This window comes from Citrus clementina, unplaced genomic scaffold (genome assembly GCF_000493195.1).
Source record: "Citrus clementina cultivar Clemenules unplaced genomic scaffold, Citrus_clementina_v1.0 scaffold_7, whole genome shotgun sequence".
Taxonomy (NCBI): Eukaryota; Viridiplantae; Streptophyta; class Magnoliopsida; order Sapindales; family Rutaceae; genus Citrus; species Citrus x clementina.
Genome location: NW_006262075.1, coordinates 2947586 through 2960723, shown reverse-complemented (window position 1 = coordinate 2960723; position 13138 = coordinate 2947586). Strand labels below are relative to the sequence as shown.

The 13138-nt window shown below is 34.8% G+C and overlaps 1 protein-coding gene across 1 annotated transcript; it reads right to left on the bottom strand.

The window, feature by feature from the left end:
- Positions 1-6163: 6163 nt before the first annotated feature.
- Positions 6164-10980, bottom strand: LOC18036498 (CDPK-related kinase 5). Its single transcript, XM_006425786.2, has 11 exons — positions 9989-10980; positions 9697-9827; positions 9570-9611; positions 9345-9453; positions 9047-9125; positions 8657-8953; positions 8468-8580; positions 7695-7802; positions 7551-7613; positions 7283-7450; positions 6164-6653 (listed from the first exon to the last, which is right to left on the bottom strand). Exons 1-11 carry the CDS (start codon positions 10571-10573, stop codon positions 6513-6515), a joined length of 1836 nt encoding a protein of 611 aa, XP_006425849.1. The 5' UTR covers positions 10574-10980; the 3' UTR covers positions 6164-6512.
- Between the last annotated feature and the right edge of the window lie 2158 nt (positions 10981-13138).

The window sequence follows — 13138 nt, the reverse complement described above, 5'->3', positions numbered from 1 at the left end:
CACTCCAAATAAATATTATTTTAGATTTATTTAAAAATTAAACTCACTCAAAATAATACCATTTTGAATATATTTTTATTAGGCTTTTATTAAGTTTAAATTCAAATATCTAACCCTCGAATATAGTATTCTTTGAGTAAGTATCTTAATTAGATTTTTTTTTTTTTATAAAAAAAATCTTTTGGTGAGGTTAAGGGCGTGTTTGGACTTTGGTATTATTTCTAAATTGGTGTATTCTACACTTATTTTAGAAAAGGAAAATAGTATTTTTGATATGACATTTTTAAAAATGAAAATGAAAAGCAATGAAAATATGTTCGATAGAATATTTTATAAAACAAAATTTTCAACTATTCACCAATTAATACAAATAGTGTTTATTTTTTTAATTTTCTATTATTATTATCAAAAAACAAATGAACAAGACTATAGCTATTGGTTTTTTGGCATTTAAAATTAAAAAAAAATACTATGAAGAGTAAAGTACAAATTATTTTTGCATCCACATATACCTAATTATTTGCATATGTTTGTAACAAGATGAAAACAAGATGAACGAGTGGAACGGCTTCAATATCGATAAGAATTCCCTTGTCGGGCTTCTTTTAGGCTTTCCTCTTCTCGTTCCACGCCCTTCACTATCACTTGAAACATTGATGAAAAAAAAAACATCATCATACTTGACACAAGTAGATCACTCCACATTGCTTGCAAACCGATTTTTACTTACATTCATTCATCAGTCTTTACCCTTGGTCAAATAAAATAAATTTATGCTCTTTAACTTAATCACCACATATTATTTTTTAAATTTAATAATTAAAAGTCGGACAGATTATATAAATTATTTTATTCGTTGAAATGTGTTTTTAAGGAGCTTGCTACAAGAGGGATGGGATTTTTGTGAAGTGAAAAAAGAAAACTAAGTGAGTTTTGCATGTGTCTTTTTTCAACTTTTTTCCCTGTTGTTCTCTTAAAGTTGGAGCTCGCCAACTCGGCATTCTCCAACTTTTCTTTCTTCACAAACGATAGAGATTAGAGACTGAGAACTTTTTAATTTCTTTGTTTTTAAATATTGTTATAAAACTGGTTACCAATCGCATTTCCTTTGTCTTTGTCCTTGGAAAACTGAAAATATTGAGTAAAAAATGTTATCAAACGGGCCCTAAGATTCTACTCATTGTTTTTGTTTCAAAAAGGGTCTTGCTAGTCCAGCGTGAAGGCCGGGGATGGACTAAACAGCAAGCTGTCCGCCTACTTGACAACTAGCGGCGTCAGTTGTCGTCATATAGTTGATTTTTTTCTAATCTGGAAAACACAAGTCAAGTAATAGATACCATTGCGGGGAGAAACACTAACATTAATAAATTGATAAGTGCATTAGCACTTCTGACAGAGAATTATGCTCATAAGCAAAGCAAAGCGAACATGAAGGCAGATACGGCATAACACAGCACGTGGGTGTGGAAGACAAGCTATTTTGTTCTTGAATGAGGCAATGCAATTCGTAATATCTACAAAAATATTGCCGTTGAATCCACAACTAGTGTTATATATTTTACACCAGCAAGGCAGCTACCGTTTGAAACAGACACACATTCCCTGTACATGAACAATATTTGGGTAGATTTTTTTTTTAAAAAAAATAAAAATCCAACTTGGGTGGATTTGATTGCCATCGATTATAGGCAGCTACCATGTAGCTTCCAACTTAAAAATAAAAATGTAATTGTAGGTTCACCATCAGTTGGTGACCAACATAACATCACTTGAAAAGGCAGATGACACTTGGAAGTTTTGTGTGAGATTACTAAAGAACTCGGAAATACAACTTCTGCAGGAGGCTTCTCTTCCCTGCCCGACTGTAGTGTTCCCAATGAAAGATGCAATACAGCTTTCAGATCCAAAGCAAGTTATTCTATCTGAAAACAGATTGGAGATCTTTCAACCACCGTCACAATGTCTCAAGTCCAAAAAGAAATCAACAAGATGACCTATCAACTGTCATGAACTCGTGGAAAGTGGCTTGAATTCCTAAATTGAAAGTCATAGTTAGGATATGAGTAGACGTGGTGGGTATAATTGCGATGATTGTGCCCCTGATCCTGTAAACTTGGCACCACATACATCTCAGGGCCATGCATGAAATGTGGCGATCTTGTCATAATTGAACTTTGATCCATGTCATGGCCAGAGAAATGAAATGGTGCATTCCTGCAGTAAAACTCTATTTTATGGGCAAGGAATTAGGTGATGTGAGTATGACTGAAGCGTTTGACCTTATTGCTATGGAGGTGATAAAGTTCTTCTGTCTCTCAAAAAATTGAGAACCTACTGACCTTGCAGTTTGCTCATTGTTCATATTTGTTGATGGAGGAGCCTCTTGGCGAAGATCATTACATTTTACATGTTGCTAATGCCCGACTTCTCAAAGTCCAACATACATCCCCTTTTCTGGTTCAGTCGTCTTTCTCTTTTGAACTGATCTTGTTTGGTGTTTGGCATTTAGCACCTAATTATTATCAGAGAATAAGAGTTACCTAATGTCTTCAATACATTAGTTAGATGAATATAGAAAATGCCTGCCTATGCAATTAATTATAAAAGATGATTATGGATTGATTGCTTCACCATTTACATCTTTAATTCTGTTATGTGGAAACAACATTCCTGGTTAGTAAGCTAATAAATTGCAAAAGATTGCTGAAAAGAAACAACTGCCATCATATTCATGCCACATTCTAAATCTCAACTAGAGTAATCAACTAAAAATCACATCTGCTATAGTACTTACCAATCTTATGTCTGAAAGCTATCTAAGACATGAATATAACCTATCAACTAGACGAATATAACTGTTATCACCGAACTATAGATAATAGTATTATAATACCTGTAGAGAAAAGCATGAAACTATAATAACAATTCATGTGTAGGGTAGAACCACTTACCCCAATGTTCTTTAACTCTCTGTATGCACACCATCTTAGTACCAGATAACCTCAAGCTGCTTGCGTAAATATGCTTTGCAACCTTTGAGACTTAAAGCTCTTAGATCCCCTATTTCTAGAAAACAAGATCCAACATAAGATTCCAAATTTACAAGCCTAAGAAACATTTGACTGATGACCTCCAAACTTTCAAACACAAAGATTTAGACACGTAGGCTGTGCTTGAGTATTCATTAAAAGCAGTGTTCAGTGAACCCACTTTCTACATAAGCGCTTGAACGACGCTCTCGAAAACAAAAGTTGAGTGCATTCCTTATCCAGACAACACTCTTTGATCTCCAAAGAAAGTTTTGCTTATTTCAATCATACACCATACAGTAGATGCAAAAATGCTTTTGATTGTTTGAAAGCACCCAGCACTAGCAAAAGCATCCCAAATATATCAGTATCATTAGTGTTTGAATTCTGTATTTCCATGGTACTTGCAACTGTGTAAATAAAAAATTTACAACCAGAGGATCAAGGTACATTTACAACTAGCAACGAACATTTACAGCCAACAAAAAATGAAATTTCATTAAAAAAATATACATTTTGGGCTTACGATTATTATCAATATAAAATGCACAAAGTACAAATAAAATGATTTACAATTCTTGATTCTCACAAAAAAAAAAAAAAAAAATTGATAAGTTCTATATTGAACCTATAAGGGGATGCAAATAGAATAGTTGTAGCTAATAATAAACAAGGAGATGCAAATAATTCACAAAACCAAAACTATTCGCGATCGGTAAAATCCAAAAAGGAAAAACGAATACCTTGAACTATAGTCACTGCTATCCTCATGTACATCATCATCTCCCTCTTCCTCTGAAGAAGGATAAATCAAACAGCGTTTCTTCTTATTTCTCTCCGACATGTCATTCAACAAATGAAGGAAATGTTGTAAAAGCGGAAAAGCTTTCAATTTCATTTTTTTTTTTGGACTTTTGCGTCTTTCTCTATTTCACATAAATTTTGTATGTTTAATTTTTCAATTTTTACTATTAAACAGCTGAAAGTTACATTGTACTGGGGTATATGGCACTCAGGGAATCTTTTTATTTTTAAGAACAAAAAGAAAGATTCTCAATTATCAGCAGCTGAAGCTGAGGCAATTGTTTAGTCCAATAGAAGAACTCAAATGCCAAAGATGCAAGCAATATCAGAGCAGAATTCTGCATCCCAGAAGCATTGGAAGTGTCCTACCATATGCTGGTTTAAGGTGAATATTATGCAACTATAAAGATAGGTCAAAAAAGAGTAGGCTTGGGTATTGTAATCAAAATTTCAGAAGGCAAACTCGTAGTAGCAGCCATAAAGCCTACAAAATGTTTCGACAAAGTTGGTTATGCAGAAGCTGAAGCAGCCCATTTGGGGCTGGAAGCAGCTAAAAACACAGGATCGATCTTTACCCCTGATTATTGAGACTTATTCACAGGAAGCAGCGGATTTGATCCAATCTAGAAAAAGCACAAAACCTGAGATTTTTTGGATTGTATTTGATGTCTAAGAGAGGATAAGGAGATTAAAACAAGTCCAGGTACGAGATACTTCAAGAGCCTGTAATGACTTTTGTATTTATTCAGTTAGGTAACAAACCTGTCCATCTTTTGTATTTATTCACAGAATTGAACGAACAAAGTTATGTTTTTCTTTCAAAAAGAATAATTTTTTAAACGGTAAATAGAAGTAAACTGGACCCACAGGAAAAAGTCCTTTTTTTTAAAATAAATTTTTGAAAACATAAATACTATCACAACCGTATCATAAATAAATAATATTATAACATATATGTATTTATTTTAAAAAAATTATTATATAATTAATAATAATATTCAATTTAATTATATATATTAAACATGTATTCATCGATTGTATTACCTCTAGAATTCCTTCATTTCTACAATAAAAATGGGCTCTGGCAGCAAGATAATCCACCAACGGCAGTCTGCCATGTAAGCAATTTGCCATGCAAGCAATGTATTATTGACAGGTATTTCGGAAGGGCAAGGCTATTGAAATAATTTTTTTTTCAAATTATTTATATGACATTTATTCACTTTAATTATCAGTCAGTTCAATTTTGTTGATGATGACAACGAGTCTATTTGGTATTGCGATGTTTAAATATCTATTATTACTATTTGGTCATAATTTAGTTGTAATTTAAGCATGTGGTTATTATGTAAGATTTCTCATTCTCATTTAAATCTACCAAATTTGAGTAATTTAAGTGATCTGATCAATAATTGATCTACCTATTACTTTTTTTTTAAAGATATTGAGAAAGTAATTTCAAAAAATCCATTAATTGGTTTGTACATTTTTGTGATCTTTTAGGAATGTTGTTTGTTTTTCATTCATTCATTAGCACGTTGCGTATATACTTCAATCAATTGTTACAAATAATGGATGGATAAAGAGTAATATTAATGGCATGTTTGGTTTGAAGAAATATAAAGAGAAGAAAGGAGGAGAATGGATAGAAGTAAGGTGAAAAAAACAAATTTTATGTCCAACCAAATAATGAAAATAATATTGATTCTTTTTTTTACTCATTTTTTCTCCCCTTTCCTTTTCATTCCTCTTTTCTCTTATTATTTCATCCAACTAAACATGGGCTAAAAGTACCAAAGACTCTTATTTCTTCCTGCTTAATAATTGGAAGACTGCCTGGACAGATCCTACTATTTCTTCCCATTTGTCTTGGAGGTCAGCCATACTGCCATTGTTAGCTCCAATTTAGACTTCTTGCACTTCGGAGTTCTTATAATTTTACAGCATGTTTATCCTTTTTCATAACTTCATTTCAAGAACAAAGTTGAAATTAACGTAAAAGTGATTATTAGGAAATGATAAAATAGATTATATCACCACTTTTTCTTTTTAACAACTCCACAGTCCACCAAACATTGCAGAATTCCAATCAAAGCGGCCCAATAACGGTTGAGTTTAAATTGAAAAACTACTAATAATTTTAATTAATGGTTCTGCGTGAAAGCAGCCAGTCCCAAAGTGATTCCCAAAATTTTGAAGGCTTGAAGCCATGGATTTGTTTGTTTAATTTGGATCAGCTAACTAGTAGCCTGGACAATCATTCAGCCAGGTGAAGGGGAAGCCAAAGCAGGATTTTTGGGGGAATTAAGAACAATTTAGATCAGCAAGTATAGAGAACCACAGGTGAATTCAATGTAATGTTGGATTTGTCAAGGCATTACAATGTCTGAACATCAAATGTCTCGTATCCGGTTGAGAAATATTCTCACCTGTAACCGAAAACTTAACTACAGATTTACAGTTGAAAGCATAATTGCCTAAGCTTTTCACAGCATCACTAGTCCAGTCCTGCAAGTCTGCTTTTAAAAATCGAACAGTCCCATGCAACATCAATTGAGCCATAATTGCAGAGGTGACACTCCCCTTTAGTTCAGGCCTGATAAGACTCCTCTTTTATCGGCCAAGGCAGCTTAAACGCATAAAGTACTTCTCATAGCTTCTATTTGTGCTACCAAATTCCTACTGAGCTTTAGCAAGGGCTCGGCTGGATACACCATGCAGCAATTTGACAAACCCTAGAAAGCTTAGCTTTCCATCTGTGTGCCTAATCCAATCATGGAGAACAGCATGGACAGGGACAGCAGGACCAAGGCCTAGTTCCTGAAACAAAAAAATTCACAAATGCAGGTTAGATAAGATTCTAGATTCGTGTTTGATTTACATACTGAAATTTGAGTCTTATTCTCCAGCTAAGTCATATGAAGTAAATCCAGAATGACTTTTTCCTGGATACATACAAAAGCTAGGACATCCAAAAAATAAATCCAGTTCCGTTTATTGCTTGAAAAGATTATACTAGTATAATGTCAAATCCATCTTATACTCCTTAACTTGAGAAGTAAAAAATTTAAATATCTTGACAAGAATACAGAAATCAATTAAATGCCTGCAGGAGACAATCTATCACACAACAACTATCTCTACATGTACAACTACAACTAAATCTAATTGACCAGACTTTATGTGTGTGTGCGTGTGTGAGTCATTATCTAGCAAGGGTTCTCTCACTTTAATATGGTGAGGAACAAGCTAAAAGACAAAAATACACACATTCTAATACACCAGAGGACAAAATACACTTCTCCTGAGTGCGCAGGTTTCTTGTTTTCTACCCCTTACTTTGTTCCTTATTGTAGATTTAGTCTATCCCCAATTAACCAGCTATACTTCATAGTAAAATTCTTACAGAAACTCTTCTTATGTGTCAAAATAATATCAAACTAACGTACTGAAGCTAATTCCTCAATGACGATTGCTCTGTTTCCATCTTTCTCAAAAAGTTCATAGGCACAACGAGCATGTTGTTCCCATCGATCAAGCGCCTCAAGCTGATGAACGCTTAGAGCAGCTGCACAGAATTCCTCAAAATCCATCCTTCTGTACTGAAGAGAGTTAAGCTGCCACAAACAAAATGAAAACAAAGTATACAATTAAAAATTTAGAAAAGAATATAAGCTTCACAGACTGCAACACTACCATGAAGGTCAAAGGACCTACTGATGATAGAAAATCTGGAATGCGCGAATCCTTCATAGCATCTGTTGCATTTTTCATCAAGGCCTGATCAAAGCAAAATGTGTTAAAAGAGTTATTCACAACAATATCTATTTAAAGAATTTACACATTCTGAAAGAAACTAACCGATTTGACATTTTCTAAGCTTATAGTGCCATTTTTGTTTGGTTCCAATAATGCATACTGCTCCTTCAAATAGAATAGCTCATCAACAGTCAATGTTTTAGACAGCGCCTGCAACAACACCAACAAAAAGTGCGAAATAACGTACTAGAAAAGTTACTGAGTTCAGGACAATAAAAAAGTTGTACACTCTAATGATTGACAAGACAGAGGATTTGCTGGAAGATCGTTCCACGAAACATAAGTCAATGGTTAGTCGGATACAGTTGTCAGAAGTACTTTATTCTCTTATAGTTCTGGCACAAAGTTCTTAAGATTCATGTCCGCTGTAAAAGTATCCCACTTCCTGGATAAAGATGAGAGTAGTTTGGCATCTAGTTCAAGTAATGCATGAAGTACGACTGAACTATGATGGTAACTACAACCCATCTCCTAAATTTACCGTTGGATTAAAAGAGAGAATACAAAATTAAGCCTATTAAGCTCCAATCTATAGCTTTCTCAAACTGATCAGAAAAATATTACTCATCATTCAACAAAAGGAATGAAAATTTACCACTGGACTAAAAGAGAGAATACAATTTTTTGAAATGCTAGACCTATTTCCATGAGAACCTTGATAAGTAATTCTCTTTTATAACCAATTATACGTTTTCTCATGGATAGAAATTAACCAGTCTGATCGTGCTGGACGTCTTAAATACCAACTTCCACCCCAACCCCCCAACAATACATCTTGACAAACACTCACCCAAACATAGCAATCATATACTCACCCTTAAGGCAGCTTTTCGAAGAGAAGATGAGCGCATATATGCCTTCATGAGTTTAAATATTATTACATCCAAAGGAACTTTTACATCATTGGAGTTTTTAATCCACGGATGACCTGCAATAAGAAACATTAAGAGCAGCACTTCAGGAATAAAAGAACAGATAACTCTGATAACAAATGAGGAGCTCACTTAAAGCTTGAGCAGCAGTCAGTCTTTTTCGTGGATCTTTATTTAGCAGACGCTTGACAAAGTCTCTTGCCTCAGAAGATAGGGAAGGCCAAGGTGCTTCATCAAAACTTGGATCAGCTTTTAGAACAGCCCGAAAGATCCCAGACTCAGTTCGAGCCCAGAAAGGACGGCTGCCACACAACAAAATATACGCAATCACGCCTATACTCCAGACATCAGCTTCAGTACTGTAAGATCTATGCAGAACTTCAGGAGCTACATAGTATGCACTACCAACAATGTCATTAAGTCTTTCATCTGCAAACCAAATAAAACAATAGAAACTCTTAACAATTCATGCAGCTATGGAAAGGAACAACAGTACAGACTCATTAAGCAGAGACGTAAAACCTGGTCTGACGAAATCTGACAAACCAAAATCTATGGCCTTCAACACCGAATTTTCATCCTTCGTTGTAAACAAAAAATTCTGATCGAGCAAGTAGCTACACTTAGATAAGATCATAAAATAAAAACAAGAAAATAGCAAAGATATTGAAGTGAATTTCACCAGCCAAGTGTGTGGTACAATATTCGACCAACAATTCAAATTCAAATGACACAAATACTCAATCAATACTGCATTGGCAGACTTCATTCCCAAGGCAAAAAGAAAAAGGATGAGGTGAAACTGAGACTAACACTTTACCTCAGGTTTAAGATCCCTGTGCACCACACCCTGAAGGTGGCAGAAAGCAACAACATTCAATATCTGAATCATGACAGCCTTGGCATCATCTTCTGTGTATTTTCCACCCCTGCAGAAAACAGAAGTGTTGTTCATAAGCAAGAAGCTTCATAAATTAAAACGAATACAGAATGTGGACAAAACTAGCATTTGAAAAAGAAAAATGGACAAAAAGAAATGAAGTACCTGGAAAGTATTCTATCCAAGAGCTCCCCGCCTTCACATAACCTGAAAGATGAAGGAGCATTCCGTTATTAAAGAAACAGGAATAGCAGCATGCCCATCCATAGAGAATACCAGAAACAGAACTTACTCCATTACAACATAGACATTATCAGTGTCTTCATAGGCATCAAAGAATTTTACTAAATTGTTATGTCCAGTCAAAGCTCTCAAAATCTTCACCTCCCTTCGCACATCCTCAATTGCAATCGCCGTAGTCATCTAAAGACAAGCAAACAAACAAACAAATAAGTAAATAAATAAATAACCAGAATTAGCGAATTACACACAAGTAATACATTCCAAAAGTTAAAGCTACAGATCTAAATTACATAACGTAAAATGCTCAAACAATTACTAAAAGAGCCAATAGGTTTAAACACCTTGTGTTTGGGAATAACTTTCACGGCGACCTGCTGTCCTTTGAGCTCGCCTTTTTTGAACTTGGCTGCGCACGTGTACCCGAAATGGCCGCGGCCAACTTCCTCGCCGAGTTCGTACTTGTTCGCGAAATGCTTTGAGAATCCGAAGCTCTTATTGAGCCCCGCGGCCGGCTCGGGTTCACTTCCCTCGGGAATCGCGGCTTCGTTAGGCTTGACGGAGCCGTGGCGGCGAGCCAAGACAGCCTTTATGTGCTTAGCCGGGGAGGGAGGTGGGAACGGCCTCTTGAAGAACCGATTCGGAGTGGAGTTCGCCGAAGATCTCGCCGGCGAAGACTTCTTAGAGAAGAAGTAGTGAGCTGGACTCGGGCTGTAGAACGGGAAAAAGGGAGACTTTTTGCCTTCAATAACGGCGTCGTCGTTGTCCTTAACATTTGTCCGGTTGTTGTTGCTCTGGGATTCAGCGTTCAACGGAGATGGAGCTGGAATAGGAGTGCCATTGGCTGGAACTGGAGTGTTCTTGTTCCGAATGAGGTCGGATTTGGGCGAGCTTGAATTAGAGGAAGGTTTAGAGTTGCAGAGACCCATTTTGAGAATTGAATGCAAGTGAGAGCAGTCTTCTCCTCCGTCCTCCCCAACCGACCGAAGAGACTAAATCCAAAGGCTAAATCATCGTGTGGAATGGATAATCATTTAATCTTGAATTTGAACTGAATAACTGAAAACGTTTAAAATATCAAATTAAAATCCTGTAAATTAATGATAAATTTTTAAAAGAAAGAAAAAGAAAGAAGGGGATTAGTGAAACTTGTCTCTGGGGATTGGAGTGTTTAGGTAATAGAATTGGAAATAGGGGATCTACAGATAGTGATAAAAAGCAAACGACGGTGACTTCACTTTTTTGTTATCGAAGAACTAAAACTGTTAACTAATAATGAAATGAGATGAAATTTATTAGCAGTCAGTACACGGCTACATATACAAACATACTAATTTAAAAATGGATCTTTGAAAATATCACTAGTGCGGCATAGCATACTGGCATTTGGTTGGGGTGGTTAGTGGGGCCAGTTACAGTCTCCCGGGTGATGATTTGCCACGTGGCGACAATCTGGGGTGGGTGCTATTCATTTAGTATGGTTTCTGTTGCTTAATTCGTGATGCTGCTGAGGAGCGAGTGCTCAACCAAATTTCCTAATTTGTCTTGCTGCTGCCGCGCCCTGGCTCCGCATTTCAGGGGCAGAATGGATATTCTGTACGGCTAGATGATGCTGAAGTCAGAACGACGCCGTTTATCATTCCTTACCGCACAAAGCACGAGCAGACTTGCACTATAAAATAAATAATAGGAAGATAATTGATTTCTCGGGTAATTTTTAAAATTCACCCCAGAGGTTTGAGTTTGTTACAAGTAGATAGTGAGAATTTATTTATTTGTAAAAAATCTCCTACCGTCAGTTAATTTTAACATTGACCGTTAGTTGACTGTGCAAAGACAATATTACCCTTAACAACAGTTTGTAAACTGACATAACTAAAAAATAAACTAAAATCATTGGCGCGAAAAGTACAAATCTTATTTTTTAACAATTTTATCCTTGTCAATTCTAAAGATTTACAATATCATAGGTAAATATTATGACTATTTCATTTTTAAGTTTTTAATTTTATCTTTCTTTATGAATTTTAAGGAAATATCAATAATTTAAAGAGGATTTTTCAAGTTTTTAATTTTATCTTTCTTGTAGGAACTTTAAGGAAATATCAATAATTTAAAGAAGATAAAATAACTAATAATTTTAGTTTTTTTTTTAGTTATGTCCGTCTACAAACTGTTGTTAAGGGTAATATTGTCTTTGCACAGTCAACTAACGGTCAGTGTTAAACTTAACTGACGGTAGGAGTTTTTTTACAAATAAATAAATTCTCGCCATCTACTTGCAACAAGTCTAAACCTTAAGGGAGGTTTTTAAAAATTACTCTTGATTTCTCTAATAAAGCAATATAAAAATTTGCATTCGCCAACAAACACATCAAGATCCCACCGAATTCAAAACACACATACACGAAAAAAAAAAAAGAAAAGAAAACATTAATAAACGAGACAGTGATACAGCAAGAAGATTTTTCTCAGAGATTTATTTGGTCTGTATTTTCAACTAAATAAATACGTGCTGACATCTTTATATTTATGGACCTTGAAACATTGAATTTAGCTTTAGTATTGATTTTGTTTGAACTGAAATGTTTGCCTAGTCCATGGAAATGTTCAATTAGAAATTGTCGGAGGCGGAAATTTCACAAACCACATCCACATGTCACGAGCTCCTTTTAGAATTGGGCTTAAATAGAAATTTAGATTAAATAGTCTATAATCTGCCTAATCTTATTGTGTGATTTAAATAGTAAGATTTAAAGCGCATTCAGGAATTGATATGGTCTAAATAAGCTCTTATTGCAATTTTGATTTTGATTTGAATAGTCACAAATGTTAGTGTATATGAAATTGCACACAAAAAAAGTATGTGTGTGTGTCCGAATGGTCAATAACACATGTACATAGAAAGCACGTAAAAAGGGTTGTGACAAAAAAAATTGATTATATATATAATTCTGATGCTCTCTTTTTTTTTAAATGCAGATACAATATTAAGCCGTGTGATTTAATAAAATTATTTTTTAATGTAAGACATGCGACTTAATAGGATTAAAATCTGAATATATTAAACCGCGCGGTTTAAAAAATGTATCCGTAAAAAAAAAAAAATAGACTTCCGAACTGAAGAAAGGCTATATATATATATATATATATATGTATATATGTATGTATGAAAAGTATTTCAAACCCTTCTGCTACCTTCTAAAAACGCAGTTGTCAGCCACATTCAAATAACTTTTACATTATGAATATGAAATCATTGATGACGGTGCAATTGGTGCGTGTGGTTCATTATTTCTAAATGCTTGTGGTTGAGTTGTCTGCCTAATGCATATGCCCCTGTCCCTTTAAATTCCTTTTATTTTGGCCGAGTTTTTTATTCACCAGTTTCAGATTAAAAAGAGACCTACAAAAAAAGATAGTGTGAATCTCTCCTTGTTGAATAATTCTCAGTTTCCCATTTCAATGACCAAGTTGATTATCCTGTTGCCCAC